Source organism: Salmo trutta, unplaced genomic scaffold (assembly GCF_901001165.1).
Source record: "Salmo trutta unplaced genomic scaffold, fSalTru1.1, whole genome shotgun sequence".
NCBI lineage: Eukaryota > Metazoa > Chordata > Actinopteri > Salmoniformes > Salmonidae > Salmo > Salmo trutta.
The window spans coordinates 4,302,934-4,320,768 of record NW_021822962.1 but is presented as its reverse complement, the minus strand read 5'-3'; the positions used below and the strand labels follow the sequence as shown (position 1 = coordinate 4,320,768).

Here is a 17,835-nt window from a genome sequence, read left to right as displayed (position 1 = left end):
CACCACCCTAGGACACAGTTTGGTTAACTCTCATAGACAGCTGTACCACCCTAGGACACAGTTTGGTTAACTCTCATAGACCTCTACACCACCCTAGGACACAGTTTGGTTAACTCTCATAGACAGCTGTACCACCCTAGGACACAGTTTGGGTAACTCTCTTAGACCTCTACACCACCCTAGGACACAGTTTGGTTAACTCGCATAGACCTCTACACCACCCTAGGACACAGTTTGGTTAACTCTCATAGACCTCTACACCACCCTAGGACACAGTTTGGTTAACTCTCATAGACCTCTACACCACCCTAGGACACAGTTTGGTTAACTCTCTTAGACCTCTACACCACCCTAGGACACAGTTTGGTTAACCCTCTTAGACAGCTGTACCACCCTAGGACACAGTTTGGTTAACTCTATTAGACAGCTGTACCACCCTAGGACACAGTTTGGTTAACTCTCATAGACAGCTGTACCACCCTAGGACACAGTTTGGTTAACTCTATTAGACAGCTGTACCACCCTAGGACACAGTTTGGTTAACTCTCATAGACAGCTGTACCACCCTAGGACACAGTTTGGTTAACTCTCATAGACCTCTACACCACCCTAGGACACAGTTTGGTTAACTCTCATAGACAGCTGTACCACCCTAGGACACAGTTTGGTTAACTCTCATAGACCTCTACACCACCCTAGGACACAGTTTGGTTAACTCTCATAGACAGCTGTACCACCCTAGGACACAGTTTGGTTAACTCTCATAGACCTCTACACCACCCTAGGACACAGTTTGATTAACTTTCATAGACAGCTGTACCACCCTAGGACACAGTTTGGTTAACTCTCTTAGACCTCTACACCACCCTAGGACACAGTTTGGTTAACTCTCTTAGACCTCTACACCACCCTAGGACACAGTTTGGTTAACTCTCATAGACAGCTGTACCACCCTAGGACACAGTTTGGTTAACTCTCTTAGACCTCTACACCACCCTAGGACACAGTTTGGTTAACTCTCATAGACCTCTACCCCACCCTAGGACACAGTTTGGTTAACTCTCATAGACCTCTACACCACCCTAGGACACAGTTTGGTTAACTCTCATAGACCTCTACACCACCCTAGGACACAGTTTGGTTAACTCTCATAGACAGCTATACCACCCTAGGACACAGTTTGGTTAACTCTCATAGACAGCTGTACCACCCTAGGACACAGTTTGGTTAACTCTCATAGACCTCTACACCACCCTAGGACACAGTTTGGTTAACTCTCATAGACAGCTGTACCACCCTAGGACACAGTTTGGTTAACTCTCATAGACAGCTGTACCACCCTAGGACACAGTTTGGTTAACTCTCATAGACCTCTACACCACCCTAGGACACTGTTTGGTTAACTCTCTTGTAGTATAATAATTTTGTGTTGTATTGTAGTATAATAATATTGTGTTGTAGTATAATAATATTGTTGTATTGTAGTATAATAATAATATTGTGTTGTATTGTAGTATAATAATGTTGTGTTTTATTGTAGTATAATAATATTGTGTTGTATTGTAGTATAATAATATTGTGTTGCATTGTAGTATAATAATGTTGTGTTGTATTGTAGTATAATAATATTGTGTTGTAATGTAGTATAATAATATTGTGTTGTATTGTAGTATAATAATGTTGTGTTGTATTGTAGTATAATAATGTTGTGTTGTATTGTAGTATAATAATGTTGTATTGTAGTATAATAATGTTGTATTGTAGTATAATAATATTGTGTTGTATTGTAGTATAATAATATTGTGTTGTATTGTAGTATAATAATGTTGTGTTGTATTGTAGTATAATAAAATTGTGTTGTATTGTAGTATAATAATATTGTGTTGTATTGTAGTATAATAATATTGTGTTGTATTGTAGTATAATAATATTGTGTTGTATTGTAGTATAATAATATTTTGTTGTATTGTAGTATAATAATGTTGTGTTGTATTGTAGTATAATAATGTTGTGTTGTATTGTAGTATAATAATATTGTGTTGTATTGTAGTATAATAATGTTGTGTTGTATTGTAGTATAATAATATTGTGTTGTATTGTAGTATAATAATATTGTGTTGTATTGTAGTATAATAATGTTGTGTTGTATTAGTATAATAATGTTGTGTTGTATTGTAGTATAATAATATTGTGTTGTATTGTAGTATAATAATATTGTGTTGTATTGTAGTATAATAATGTTGTGTTGTATTGTAGTATAATAATATTGTGTTGTATTGTAGTATAATAATATTGTGTTGTATTGTAGTATAATAATGTTGTGTTGTATTGTAGTATAATAATGTTGTGTTGTATTGTAGTATAATAATATTGTGTTGTATTGTAGTATAATAATATTGTGTTGTATTGTAGTATAATAATATTGTGTTGTATTGTAGTATAATAATATTGTGTTGTATTGTAGTATAATAATGTTGTGTTGTATTGTAGTATAATAATGTTGTGTTGTATTGTAGTATAATAATGTTGTGTTGTATTGTAGTATAATAATATTGTGTTGTATTGTAGTATAATAATATTGTGTTGTATTGTAGTATAATAATATTGTCTTGTATTGTAGTATAATAATATTGTGTTGTATTGTAGTATAATAATGTTGTGTTGTATTGTAGTATAATAATGTTGTGTTGTATTGTAGTATAATAATATTGTGTTGTATTGTAGTATAATAATGTTGTGTTGTATTGTAGTATAATAATGTTGTCTTGTATTGTAGTATAATAATATTGTGTTGTATTGTAGTATAATAATATTGTGTTGTATTGTAGTATAATAATGTTGTGTTGTATTGTAGTATAATAATATTGTGTTGTATTGTAGTATAATAATATTGTGTTGTATTGTAGTATAATAATGTTGTGTTGTATTGTAGTATAATAATGTTGTGTTGTATTGTAGTATAATAATATTGTGTTGTATTGTAGTATAATAATATTGTGTTGTATTGTAGTATAATAATATTGTGTTGTAGTATAATAATATTGTGTTGTAATGTAATAATGTTGTGTCCAGGCGTCTGAGGAGCCTGAGGAGAGAGAGACTCTGGCCCTCATAGCAGCGAGGGGAGACGGTGAGGAGAGTCAGGGTGGACAGACCTACATAGAGCAATACACCAGAGGACTTCTGGAGGTGGAGAATATACTGAGCCTGGAGAGACTCCGACAGGTACCTCTCACACACACACTTCACACACACTTCACACATACACACCTCACACACACTTCACACACACACACTTCACACACACACACACACACACACACTACACTTCACACACATTTCACGCTGTTGAATGGTACTGGCTCTTGCTGTTACATATGGTAAATGATGTTCTTTTCGTCCATGAGTTTAGATGTGTGAATCCTGTGTGGTTTGTGTAAAGGAGGTATCTAAATGGATCACTGCCAACCACATTTCTCTCTGGGGACAATAAAGTTTGTTTGATTGATGTCATCAGGCGGTGACGGTGAAGGAAGCTCTGTCTGTTAAAGGGAGAAACATCAGAAGGAGCTTCAGCACCCCCAACGTACAGCACGTAAGACACACACACACACACACACACTAGCACCCCCAACGTATAGCACGTAAGACACACACACACACACACACACACACACACACACACACACACTAGCACCCCCAACGTACAGCATGTAAGACACACACACACACACACACACTAGCACCCCCAACGTTCAGCACGTAAGACACACACACACACCAGCACCCCCAACGTACAGCACGTAAGACACACACACACACCAGCACCCCCAACGTACAGCACGTAAGACACACACACACACACCAGCACCCCCAACGTACAGCACGTAAGACACACACACACACACACACCAGCACCCCCAGCGTACAGCACGTAAGACAGAAATGTGTGTGTGTCAGTGAGAGTTAGTGATCGCTTGCTTTTGTCTTCCAGACTTCCTGCAGCAAAACAGATCTGATTGGCTGGGAGGATGTAGACTGGAAGGTACAGTACAGTAGGATGGTTCATTATTATAAACAGATCTGATTGGCTGGGAGGATGTAGACTGGAAGGTACAGTACAGTAGGATGGTTCATTATTATAAACAGACCTGATTGGCTGGGAGGATGTAGACTGGATGGTACAGTACAGTAGGATGGTTCATTATTATAAACAGACCTGATTGGCTGGGAGGATGTAGACTGGATGGTACAGTACAGTAGGATGGTTAATTATTATAAACAGACCTGATTGGCTGGGAGGATGTAGACTGGATGGTACAGTACAGTAGGATGGTTCATTATTATAAACAGGTCTGATTGGCTGGGAGGATGTAGACTGGATGGTACAATACAGTAGGATGGTTCATTATTATAAACAGATCTGATTGGCTGGGAGGATGTAGACTGGATGGTACAGTACAGTAGGATGGTTCATTATTATAAACAGGTCTGATTGGCTGGGAGGATGTAGACTGGAAGGTACAGTACAGTAGGATGGTTAATTATTATAAACAGGTCTGATTGGCTGGGAGGATGTAGACTGGAAGGTACAGTACAGTATGACTCTTTATTAAACAGATCTCTTACTGTAGGTCTACTGGTCTAATAAAACTGTACTGTCTGGTCCTCCTCCAGGGCCGTTGTGACTCTAACCTGTCTGTCTGTCTGTCTGTCTGTCTGGTCCTCCTCCAGGACCATTGTGACTCTAACCTGTCTCTCTGTCTGTCTGTCTGTCTGTCTGGTCCTCCTCCAGGACCATTGTGACTCTAACCTGTCTGTCTGTCTGTCTGTCTGTCTGGTCCTCCTCCAGGGCCATTGGCGACTCTAACCTGTCTGCCTGGTCCTCCTCCATGGCCATTGTGACTCTAACCTGTCTGTCTGTCTGGTCCTCCTCCAGGGCCATTGTGACTCTAACCTGTCTGTCTGTCTGGTCCTCCTCCAGGACCATTGTGACTCTAACCTGTCTGTCTGTCTGGTCCTCCTCCAGGACCATTGTGACTCTAACCTGTCTGTCTGTCTGGTCCTCCTCCAGGGCTATTGTGACTCTAACCTGTCTGTCTGTCTGTCTGTCTGGTCCTCCTCCAGTGCCATTGTGACTCTAACCTGTCTGTCTTTCTGGTCCTCCTCCAGGGCTATTGTGACTCTAACCTGTCTGTCTGTCTGTCTGTCTGTCTGTCTGGTCCTCCTCCAGTGCCATTGTGACTCTAACCTGTCTGTCTTTCTGGTCCTCCTCCAGGACCATTGTGACTCTAACCTGTCTGTCTGTCTGGTCCTCCTCCAGGACCATTGTGACTCTAACCTGTCTGTCTGTCTGGTCCTCCTCCAGGGCCATTGTGACTCTAACCTGTCTGTCTGTCTGTCTGGTCCTCCTCCAGTGCCATTGTGACTCTAACCTGTCTGTCTGTCTGGTCCTCCTCCAGGACCATTGTGACTCTAACCTGTCTGTCTGTCTTTCTGGTCCTCCTCCAGGACCATTGGTGACTCTAACCTGTCTGTCTGTCTGGTCCTCCTCCAGGACCATTGTGACTCTAACCTCTCTGTCTGTCTGGTCCTCCTCCAGGACCATTGTGACTCTAACCTGTCTGTCTGTCTGGTCCTCCTCCAGGACCATTGTGACTCTAACCTGTCTGTCTGTCTGGTCATCCTCCAGGACCATTGTGACTCTAACCTGTCTGTCTTTCTGGTCCTCCTCCAGGACCATTGTGACTCTAACCTGTCTGTCTGTCTGTCTGTCTGGTCCTCCTCCAGGGCCATTGTGACTCTAACCTGTCTGTCTGTCTGGTCCTCCTCCAGTGCCATTGTGACTCTAACCTGTCTGTCTTTCTGGTCCTCCTCCAGGACCATTGTGACTCTAACCTGTCTGTCTGTCTGGTCCTCCTCCAGGACCATTGTGACTCTAACCTGTCTGTCTGTCTGGTCCTCCTCCATGACCATTGTGACTCTAACCTGTCTGTCTGTCTGGTCATCCTCCAGGACCATTGTGACTCTAACCTGTCTGTCTATCTGGTCCTCCTCCAGGACCATTGTGACTCTAACCTGTCTGTCTGTCTGGTCCTCCTCCAGGGCCATTGTGACTCTAACCTGTCTGTCTGTCTGTCTGGTCCTCCTCCAGTGCCATTGTGACTCTAACCTGTCTGTCTGTCTTGTCCTCCTCCAGGACCATTGTGACTCTAACCTGTCTGTCTGTCTTGTCCTCCAGGACCATTGTGACTCTAACCTGTCTGTCTGTCTGGTCCTTCTCCAGGACCATTGTGAATCTAACCTGTCTGTCTGTCTGGTCCTCCTCAAGGACCATTGTGACTCTAACCTGTCTGTCTGTCTGGTCCTCCTCCAGGACCATTGTGACTCTAACCTGTCTGTCTGTCTGTCTGTCTGGTCCTCCTCCAGGGCCATTGTGACTCTAACCTGTCTGTCTGTCTGGTCCTCCTCCAGTGCCATTGTGACTCTAACCTGTCTGTCTTTCTGGTCCTCCTCCAGGACCATTGTGACTCTAACCTGTCTGTCTGTCTGGTCCTCCTCCATGACCATTGTGACTCTAACCTGTCTGTCTGTCTGGTCATCCTCCAGGACCATTGTGACTCTAACCTGTCTGTCTATCTGGTCCTCCTCCAGGACCATTGTGACTCTAACCTGTCTGTCTGTCTGGTCCTCCTCCAGGGCCATTGTGACTCTAACCTGTCTGTCTGTCTGTCTGGTCCTCCTCCAGTGCCATTGTGACTCTAACCTGTCTGTCTGTCTTGTCCTCCTCCAGGACCATTGTGACTCTAACCTGTCTGTCTGTCTTGTCCTCCAGGACCATTGTGACTCTAACCTGTCTGTCTGTCTGGTCCTTCTCCAGGACCATTGTGACTCTAACCTGTCTGTCTGTCTGGTCCTCCTCCAGGACCATTGTGACTCTAACCTGTCTGTCTGTCTGGTCCTCCTCCAGGACCATTGTGACTCTAACCTGTCTGTCTGTCTGGTCCTCCTCCAGGGCCATTGTGACTCTAACCTGTCTGTCTGTCTGGTCCTCCTCCAGTGCCATTGTGACTCTAACCTGTCTGTCTTTCTGGTCCTCCTCCAGGACCATTGTGACTCTAACCTGTCTGTCTGTCTGGTCCTCCTCCAGGACCATTGTGACTCTAACCTGTCTGTCTGTCTGGTCCTCCTCCATGACCATTGTGACTCTAACCTGTCTGTCTGTCTGGTCATCCTCCAGGACCATTGTGACTCTAACCTGTCTGTCTATCTGGTCCTCCTCCAGGACCATTGTGACTCTAACCTGTCTGTCTGTCTGGTCCTCCTCCAGGGCCATTGTGACTCTAACCTGTCTGTCTGTCTGTCTGGTCCTCCTCCAGTGCCATTGTGACTCTAACCTGTCTGTCTGTCTTGTCCTCCTCCAGGACCATTGTGACTCTAACCTGTCTGTCTGTCTTGTCCTCCAGGACCATTGTGACTCTAACCTGTCTGTCTGTCTGGTCCTTCTCCAGGACCATTGTGACTCTAACCTGTCTGTCTGTCTGGTCCTCCTCCAGGACCATTGTGACTCTAACCTGTCTGTCTGTCTGGTCCTCCTCCAGGACCATTGTGACTCTAACCTGTCTGTCTGTCTGGTCCTCCTCCAGGACCATTGTGACTCTAACCTGTCTGTCTGTCTGGTCCTCCTCCAGGACCATTGTGACTCTAACCTGTCTGTCTGTCTGGTCCTCCTCCAGGACCATTGTGACTCTAACCTGTCTGTCTGTCTGGTCCTCCTCCAGGACCATTGTGACTCTAACCTGTCTGTCTGTCTGGTCATCCTCCAGGACCATTGTGACTCTAACCTGTCTGTCTGTCTGTCTGGTCCTCCTCCAGGACCATTGTGACCTTCATCAGGATGTCTCTGACTGTACTCCCCAGGACGGAGGTTCTCTGTGTGGGACGCCACTCAAAAACAAGACAGAGAATCACGGTAAACAACAAGAAATCAATAACATCAACTCCAGCTATAGTTGAAACCAGGAGGCCTGACCAGGAAACTCTTGTTTTAGATCATATTTAGGGCCCTGAGTGTTTCTCAGTCAGGAAAACCTCCAGGCCCTCTCTCCGTATGAGGACTGTGATAAGAAATCAATGGTTGGTTTCCCAGACACAGATTAAGAATAGTATAGGACTAAAAGCATTCTAAATGTAGAATTTAAAGAGCTATGATGTTTGTTTTTACTACTGCGTTCAGGTCTGGTACCAGAGAGCCCCACCTTCTTCAACTCCAGCCCGTTCAAGGCCCTCTCTCCACAGACGCCCAAGTTCCTCAAGTCTCTGCTGCCGGTCAGAGAGGAGAGCAAGACCAAGAGAGTCCTGGAGGCACGACCACTACTGGGACAGGAGGTATGGGCCACATCCATCCCTCTCTCTCTTTATCCAACCATCCCTCTCTCTCTCTAGCCATCCATCCCTCTCTCTCTCTCTAGCCATCCATCCCTCTCTCTCTCTCTATCCATCCATCCCTCTCTCTCTCTCTAGCCATCCATCCCTCTCTCTCTCTAGCCATCCATCTCTCTCTCTCTCTCTCTCTCTCTCTAGCCATCCATCTCTCTCTCTCTCTCTCTCTCTCTCTATCCATCCATCCCTCTCTCTCTTTATCCATCCATCCCTCTCTCTCTCTCTCTCTCTAGCCATCTCTGGACCCTTTTATCTCATCTCTCCTTTCTTTCTTTCTTCTATCTTTCCTTATTTTCTTTCCTGTGTTTTGCTTCTTCATCTCCTTTTTCTTCCCCCGCCGTTCCCATCGTTTCTCTTCATTCAGAGTCCAGTGACATCCCTCCTTTTCTGCAATGTGACAGTATGACAATACATCAGTAGTAGTCATTGAAAGCAGGACATTTTCCCCATTCTAAGTGAATCCAGTACACACAGACAGATATTTACTACATTCAACAGCTACTAATTCTACTAAACCTGTCCGATGATTGCTGATTGTTCTGGCTGAATGTGATCTGCTCACATACAGTGAGGGAAAAAAGTATTTGATCCCCTGCTGATTTTGTACGTTTGCCCACTGACAAAGAAATGATCAGTCTATAATTTTAGTGGTAGGTTTATTTGAACAGTGAGAGACAGAATAACAACAAAAAAATCCAGAAAAACGCATGTCAGAAATGTTATAAATTGATTTGCATTTTAATGAGGGAAATAAGTATTTCACCCCCTCTCAATCAGAAAGATTTGTTGCTCCCAGGTGTCTTTTATACAGGTAACGAGCTGAGATTAGGAGCACACTCTTAAAGGGAGTGCTCCTAATCTCAGTTTGTTACCTGTATAAAAGACACCTGTCCACAGAAGCAATCAATCAATCAGATTCCAAACTCTCCACCATGGCCAAGACCAAAGAGCTCTCCAAGGATGTCAGGGACAAGATTGTAGACCTACACAAGGCTGGAATGGGCTACAAGACCATCGCCAAGCAGCTTGGTGAGAAGGTGACAACAGTTGGTGCGATTATTCGCAAATGGAAGAAACACAAAAGAACTGTCAATCTCCCTCGGCCTGGGGCTCCATGCAAGATCTCACCTCGTGGAGTTGCAATGATCATGAGAACGGTGAGGAATCAGCCCAGAACTACACGGGAGGATCTTGTCAATGATCTCAAGGCAGCTGGGACCATAGTCACCAAGAAAACAATTGGTAACACACAACGCCGTGAAGGACTGAAATCCTGCAGCGCCCGCAAGGTCCCGCTGCTCAAGAATACATATACAGGCCCGTCTGAAGTTTGCTAATGAACATCTGAATGATTCAGAGGACAACTGGGTGAAAGTGTTGTGGTCAGATGAGACCAAAATGGAGCTCTTTGGCATCAACTCAACTCGCCGTGTTTGGAGGAGGAGGAATGCTGCTTATGACCCCAAGAACACCATCCCCACAGTCAAACATGGAGGTGGAAACATTATGCTTTGGGGGTGTTTTTCTGCTAAGGGGACAGGACAACTTCACCGCATCAAAGGGACGATGGACGGGGCAATGTACCGTCAAATCATGGGTGAGAACCTCCTTCCCTCAGCCAGGGCATTGAAAATGGGTCGTGGATGGGTATTCCAGCATGACAATGACCCAAAACACACGGCCAAGGCAACAAAGGAGTGGCTCAAGAAGAAGCACATTAAGGTCCTGGAGTGGCCTAGCCAGTCTCCAGACCTTAATCCCATAGAAAATCTGTGGAGGGAGCTGAAGGTTCGAGTTGCCAAACGTCAGCCTCGAAACCTTAATGACTTGGAGAAGATCTGCAAAGAGGAGTGGGACAAAATCCCTCCTGAGATGTGTGCAAACCTGGTGGCCAACTACAAGAAACGTCTGACCTCTGTGATTGCCAACAAGGGTTTTGCCACCAAGTACTAAGTCATGTTTTGCAGAGGGGTCAAATACTTATTTCCCTCATTAAAATGCAAATCATTTTATAAAATTTCTGACATGCGTTTTTCTGGATTTTTTTGTTGTTATTCTGTCTCTCACTGTTCAAATAAACCTACCATTAAAATTATAGACTGATCATTTCTTTGTCAGTGGGCAAACGTACAAAATCAGCAGGGGATCAAATACTTTTTTCCCTCACTGTATGTTTTAAATCTATTGTGTGAATGGGGAGCTCCATGCTCTAAATCTATTGTGTGAATGGGGAGCTCCATGCTCTAAATCTATTGTGTGAATGGGGAGCTCCATGCTCTAAATCTCCATACTCTAAATCTACCATCTCATCCAAAGCGTTGATGCGCTGCACTGAACTAGCATGACATTTAGAATGCCAACCATATTCATCTAATACACATGGTTTTCCATTCAATGTGTCCTGCATGTGTGTATCAGCAGTTCCTCTAACTACCTCTACACCCTATTGACTGTACTGGACTGTGCATGTCTGTATGTTAACTCACCTGCTCCATGCATGCCTCCTGTGTGACTCCCATCTGCAGAGCATGCGCTCCTCATGTGTGGACAGCTCCGTGCTGCTCCCCCCGCCGTGCCGCGGCCATGCCCCCTGGCGCAGGCCCAGAGCGGGCAGCGAGGGCCACCGCAGCCCCTCCACCACCACCCTCACCCCTTCCACCCTCACCCTCAGTACCTGCACCAGCAGGCAGCTCTGCCTCACACTGCCACACACAGCTGTAAGTCACACACACACACACACACACACACACACACACACACACACACACAAATGCCATGGTGCCTTGAAGTGAAGACGGCATGAAGTGCATGATGTCATCAGCTCATGTTTCTTCCAACATCATCTCAACCAACCACCATCCATCCATGGTTACAGTCACTGTCCTCAATGCATTTTAATATCATGTAATAGGTGGTAGACTCCAGTGGGGGCTGGTGACACATTCAGTCAGTAGACAGGAGACTGATTCAGTCAGTAGACATCCATGGTTACAGTCACTGTCCTCAATGCATTTTAATATCATGTAATAGGTGGTAGGCTCCAGTGGGGGCTGGTGACACATTCAGTCAGTAGACAGGAGACTGATTCAGTCAGTAGACATCCATGGTTACAGTCACTGTCCTCAATGCATTTTAATATCATGTAATAGGTGGTAGACTCCAGTGGGGGCTGGTGACACATTCAGTCAGTAGACAGGAGACTGATTCAGTCAGTAGACATCCATGGTTACAGTCACTGTCCTCAATGCATTTTAATATCATGTAATAGGTGGTAGGCTCCAGTGGGGGCTGGTGACACATTCAGTCAGTAGACAGGAGACTGATTCAGTCAGTAGACATCCATGGTTACAGTCACTGTCCTCAATGCATTTTAATATCATGTAATAGGTGGTAGACTCCAGTGGGGGCTGGTGACACATTCAGTCAGTAGACAGGAGACTGATTCAGTCAGTAGACATCCATGGTTACAGTCACTGTCCTCAATGCATTTTAATATCATGTAATAGGTGGTAGACTCCAGTGGGGGCTGGTGACACATTCAGTCAGTAGACAGGAGACTGATTCAGTCAGTAGACATCCATGGTTACAGTCACTGTCCTCAATGCATTTTAATATCATGTAATAGGTGGTAGACTCCAGTGGGGGCTGGTGACACATTCAGTCAGTAGACAGGAGACTGATTCAGTCAGTAGACATCCATGGTTACAGTCACTGTCCTCAATGCATTTTAATATCATGTAATAGGTGGTAGACTCCAGTGGGGGCTGGTGACACATTCAGTCAGTAGACAGGAGACTGATTCAGTCAGTAGACATCCATGGTTACAGTCACTGTCCTCAATGCATTTTAATATCATGTAATAGGTGGTAGACTCCAGTGGGGGCTGGTGACACATTCAGTCAGTAGACAGGAGACTGATTCAGTCAGTAGACATCCATGGTTACAGTCACTGTCCTCAATGCATTTTAATATCATGTAATAGGTGGTAGGCTCCAGTGGGGGCTGGTGACACATTCAGTCAGTAGACAGGAGACTGATTCAGTCAGTAGACATCCATGGTTACAGTCACTGTCCTCAATGCATTTTAATATCATGTAATAGGTGGTAGGCTCCAGTGGGGGCTGGTGACACATTCAGTCAGTAGACAGGAGACTGATTCAGTCAGTAGACATCCATGGTTACAGTCACTGTCCTCAATGCATTTTAATATCATGTAATAGGTGGTAGGCTCCAGTGGGGGCTGGTGACACATTCAGTCAGTAGACAGGAGACTGATTCAGTCAGTAGACATCCATGGTTACAGTCACTGTCCTCAATGCATTTTAATATCATGTAATAGGTGGTAGACTCCAGTGGGGGCTGGTGACACATTCAGTCAGTAGACAGGAGACTGATTCAGTCAGTAGACATCCATGGTTACAGTCACTGTCCTCAATGCATTTTAATATCATGTAATAGGTGGTAGGCTCCAGTGGGGGCTGGTGACACATTCAGTCAGTAGACAGGAGACTGATTCAGTCAGTAGACATCCATGGTTACAGTCACTGTCCTCAATGCATTTTAATATCATGTAATAGGTGGTAGGCTCCAGTGGGGGCTGGTGACACATTCAGTCAGTAGACAGGAGACTGATTCAGTCAGTAGACATCCATGGTTACAGTCACTGTCCTCAATGCATTTTAATATCATGTAATAGGTGGTAGACTCCAGTGGGGGCTGGTGACACATTCAGTCAGTAGACAGGAGACTGATTCAGTCAGTAGACATCCATGGTTACAGTCACTGTCCTCAATGCATTTTAATATCATGTAATAGGTGGTAGACTCCAGTGGGGGCTGGTGACACATTCAGTCAGTAGACAGGAGACTGATTCAGTCAGTAGACATCCATGGTTACAGTCACTGTCCTCAATGCATTTTAATATCATGTAATAGGTGGTAGGCTCCAGTGGGGGCTGGTGACACATTCAGTCAGTAGACAGGAGACTGATTCAGTCAGTAGACATCCATGGTTACAGTCACTGTCCTCAATGCATTTTAATATCATGTAATAGGTGGTAGACTCCAGTGGGGGCTGGTGACACATTCAGTCAGTAGACAGGAGACTGATTCAGTCAGTAGACATCCATGGTTACAGTCACTGTCCTCAATGCATTTTAATATCATGTAATAGGTGGTAGGCTCCAGTGGGGGCTGGTGACACATTCAGTCAGTAGACAGGAGACTGATTCAGTCAGTAGACATCCATGGTTACAGTCACTGTCCTCAATGCATTTTAATATCATGTAATAGGTGGTAGACTCCAGTGGGGGCTGATGACACATTCAGTCAGTAGACGGATCTTTGTAACAGCTGGAATGGAAAACATTGAATGGTATCAAACATATCAAACACTTCTTTAATTCCATTCACTCAATTGAAGCCCCCTGATAGGCTCCCCTGATAGGCTCCCCTGATAGGCTCCCCTGATAGGCTATCCTGATAGGGTCCCCTGATAGGCTCCCCTGATAGGCTCCCCTACAGAAAGAAACAGTAGCTGACATTGTGTCTGTCTGTCTGTCTCTGTGTGGTGTCTGTCTGTCTCTGTGTGATGTCTGTCTGTCTGTCTCTGTGTGGTGTCTGTCTGTCTGTCTGTCTCTGTGTGGTGTCTGTCTGTCTGTCTGTCTCTGTGTGGTGTCTGTCTGTCTGTCTGTCTGTCTGTCTCTGTGTGGTGTCTGTCTGTCTGTCTGTCTCTGTGTGGTCTCTGTGTGGTGTCTGTCTGTCTGTCTCTGTGTGGTGTCTGTCTGTCTGTCTGTCTCTGTGTGGTGTCTGTCTGTCTATCTCTGTGTGGTGTCTGTCTGTCTGTCTGTCTGTCTGTCTGTCTGTCTGTCTGTCTGTCTGTCTGTCTCTGTGTGGTGTCTGTCTGTCTGTCTCTGTGTGGTGTCTGTCTGTCTGTCTCTGTGTGGTGTCTGTCTGTCTGTCTGTCTCTGTGTGGTGTCTGTCTGTCTGTCTGTCTGTCTGTCTCTGTGTGGTGTCTGTCTGTCTGTCTGTCTCTGTGTGGTCTCTGTGTGGTGTCTGTCTGTCTGTCTCTGTGTGGTGTCTGTCTGTCTGTCTGTCTCTGTGTGGTGTCTGTCTGTCTGTCTCTGTGTGGTGTCTGTCTGTCTGTCTCTGTGTGGTGTCTGTGTGATGTCTGTCTGTCTGTCTCTGTGTGGTGTCTGTCTGTCTGTCTCTGTGTGCTGTCTGTCTGTCTGTCTCTGTGTGGTGTCTATTCCAGGACTCTGAGGAGGAGACAGACATGGCCCTGAGTTTGGGCCTGGGCTCTCAGGACTTCCACAGCTTCCAGTCCTACATCCCAGAGGACTTTGCCAACTTTGAGGTGTACAACGCTACACTGGAGAGCCAGGAGGTGGGGGTTGGTGTGGCGGGGGTCAGGGGAGAGCTGAAGGGGGGTCGGGGAGGTGGTGGAGGGGGGGATAGAGAGGGGGCTCCACGGAGCCCCACCGCCAGCAGCTGCACCAGCGGTTACTTCTCCCACAGTGCCTCAGACGCCACGCTCTCTGACGTGCCATTCGGTGCCAGCGACAGCTCTGACCAGCTCAGCGCCTCCGCAGTGGCTCAAGACAGACATGACCCTGACCGGGAAACCCACAATCTGCACCCCCACGAGTCCCCCTCCTTCCACTGCACCAGCACGGGCCGAGGCTGCGCCTCGCCGTGGGGTGACACCCAGACCCCTGCATGTCCCCCTGGCTTCCCCTCCCAGCCCCTCCCCACCCCCCAAACCACCACCTCCCCCTCCTCCCCTGTCAGTGTTCCTAACTGCTCAGAGCAGCCACCCTCACCGTGGCCCCGCAGGTGTGTCCTCAGCGTCAGCCAGGAGTTTACAGACTTCAAGGGGGCCGATGACGGCATGGAGGATCTGGGTGAGCTGGGACACTTCCAGCCTGGGGATGCAGCACACATATCCCCTGTCCCAGCGGAGGAGGAGAAAGAGGGCTCTGGCAGCAGGGACCAGACCTCTGACAAATCCCTGGTGGTCATCAACACACAACAACAGCGTTCATCTCACCTCCCTCAGCCCCACTCACACCTCCACAACGGCAAACAGTGTGTCGGCAGCGTAGCCGTGCCCTGCCCACCCCCCTCCATCCCCCCAGGCCAGCTAGCAGGAGGAGAGCCCCAGGTCCAGGAGCCAATCCAGGGAGACCTACCTCCAGGGAGCCCCTGTCCCAGCCCAAGCTGCCCCAGCCCCAACCCCAGCAGCACTGAGGCCTCTGGGGACTCCTGCAGTGGGGACGAGGGCTCTGGTTCTCCCGTGGCCCAGCTGCCTGACTGGATGGCTCCCGGGGAGCAGGTGTGGGTGGGGAAGAGGAGCGGCACGGTGCACTACGTCGGCGGGGTGGAGTTCGCCAAGGGGATCTGGGTCGGGGTGCAGCTGGACCTGGCTGTGGGTGAGTGGCTGTTTAGTTATCAAATGATGTTCTGTGTAATAATGATGTAATGGGATGCCTCCCAAACAGTACCCTATTCTTTATCTACTGTGGTGCACTATGTAAGGTGCACCCATAGTGCGCTGGTCAAAAGTAGTGCACTATAAAGGGTGAGACTGTCATTTGGGACACTCTCTTAGAGTGCTGGTGCTCTGGCAATACTTAACTGACCTTAATTGGACCAGTGAGGAACCTGTCATGTGTTTGAGATGTATGGTGAATGGTCATGACTCCTGAATATCCCCTCTGTCTCCACTGTCCAGGCAAGCACAACGGGACAGTCCAGGAGAGGGTTTACTTCCGCTGTCCTCCAGGCCACGGGGTGTTCGTCAAGCCCTCCTGTCTCACTAGAGGACCCCCCTCCATGGACACCACAGACCCCCAGCCTTTGGTCCGATAAAATTTACTAAACTCCCCAAATTCCCAGTCTTTCCAGGAATCCCGGTTGGAATATTCCCAGAATCAGGAGGGAATAAGAAGGAACTCAAACCAGCATTTCTGGAAAACCTGGGAATTTGGGGAAAGTGACTTTCCACCCAGGACTATCATCTAAAGGGGGTCCCCAGATCCAGAACAGTTCCTACTAGACCAGGGCCAGATCCAGAACAGTTCCTACTAGACCAGGCCCATATCCAGAACAGTTCCTACTAGACCAGGCCCAGATCCAGAACAGTTCCTACTAGACCAGGCCCAGATCCAGAACAGTTCCTACTAGACCAGGGCCAGATCCAGAACAGTTCCTACTAGACCAGGCCCAGATCCAGAACAGTTCCTACTAGACCAGGGGCAGATCCAGAACAGTTCCTACTAGACCAGGGCCAGATCCAGAACAGTTCCTACTAGACCAGGCCCAGATCCAGAACAGTTCCTACTAGACCAGGGGCAGATCCAGAACAGTTCCTCCTAGACCAGGGGCAGATCCAGAACAGTTCCTACTAGACCAGGGCCAGATCCAGAACAGTTCCTACTAGACCAGGCCCATATCCAGAACAGTTCCTACTAGACCAGGCCCAGATCCAGAACAGTTCCTACTAGACCAGGCCCAGATCCAGAACAGTTCCTACTAGACCAGGATCAGATCCAGAACAGTTCCTACTAGACCAGGGCGAGATCCAGAACAGTTCCTACTAGACCAGGGCCAGATCCAGAACTGTTCGTACTAGACCAGGCCCAGATCCAGAACAGTTCCTACTAGACCAGGGCCAGATCCAGAACAGTTCCTACTAGACCAGGGGCAGATCCAGAACAGTTCCTACTAGACCAGGCCCAGATCCAGAACAGTTCCTACTAGACCAGGATCAGATCCAGAACAGTTCCTACTAGACCAGGGGCAGATCCAGAACAGTTCCTACTAGACCAGGGGCAGATCCAGAACAGTTCCTACTAGACCAGGATCAGATCCAGAACAGTTCCTACTAGACCAGGGGCAGATCCAGAACAGTTCCTACTAGACCAGGGCCAGATCCAGAACAGTTCCTACTAGACCAGGATCAGATCCAGAACAGTTCCTACTAGACCAGGGGCAGATCCAGAACAGTTCCTACTAGACCAGGGCCAGATCCAGAACAGTTCCTACTAGACCAGGATCAGATCCAGAACAGTTCCTACTAGACCAGGGGCAGATCCAGAACAGTTCCTACTAGACCAGGATCAGATCCAGAACAGTTCCTACTAGACCAGGGGCAGCTGTCAGCGCTCAACAGCTGAGCCCCAAAACCAGCTCTTCTTCTCTCATTCTCACCCTCCCTCTGTTCCACTAGACTTCCGATCATGTGTTCTGTCTGTCGGTATAAACATCTACTTTCCCTTTAACATATCTGTCCCATGCGTTTTATGAAGGCATATCATCGTTCAATATCATTGTTCACTGAAAGTCAAACGCACACATCCAAGTTTCCTGCTGCGTTATTTTAGCTAGAGAGCGT

General features: G+C 46.8%; 1 protein-coding gene across 1 annotated transcript in view; it reads left to right on the top strand.

Annotated features, from left to right (window-relative positions):
• LOC115187803 (kinesin-like protein KIF13A) overlaps positions 1 to 16,534 on the top strand; it is a gene marked incomplete at its 5' end in the record, with an annotated part of 72,257 nt that extends 55,723 nt beyond the window's left edge. The window contains 8 exon segments of the mRNA XM_029746848.1: positions 3,073 to 3,225; positions 3,518 to 3,595; positions 3,995 to 4,045; positions 7,876 to 7,972; positions 8,237 to 8,388; positions 10,968 to 11,159; positions 14,695 to 15,871; positions 16,174 to 16,534. Coding sequence (XP_029602708.1) covers positions 3,073 to 3,225; positions 3,518 to 3,595; positions 3,995 to 4,045; positions 7,876 to 7,972; positions 8,237 to 8,388; positions 10,968 to 11,159; positions 14,695 to 15,871; positions 16,174 to 16,310 — 2,037 coding nt within the window. The 3' untranslated portion in view covers positions 16,311 to 16,534.
• Positions 16,535 to 17,835: the final 1,301 nt, after the last annotated feature.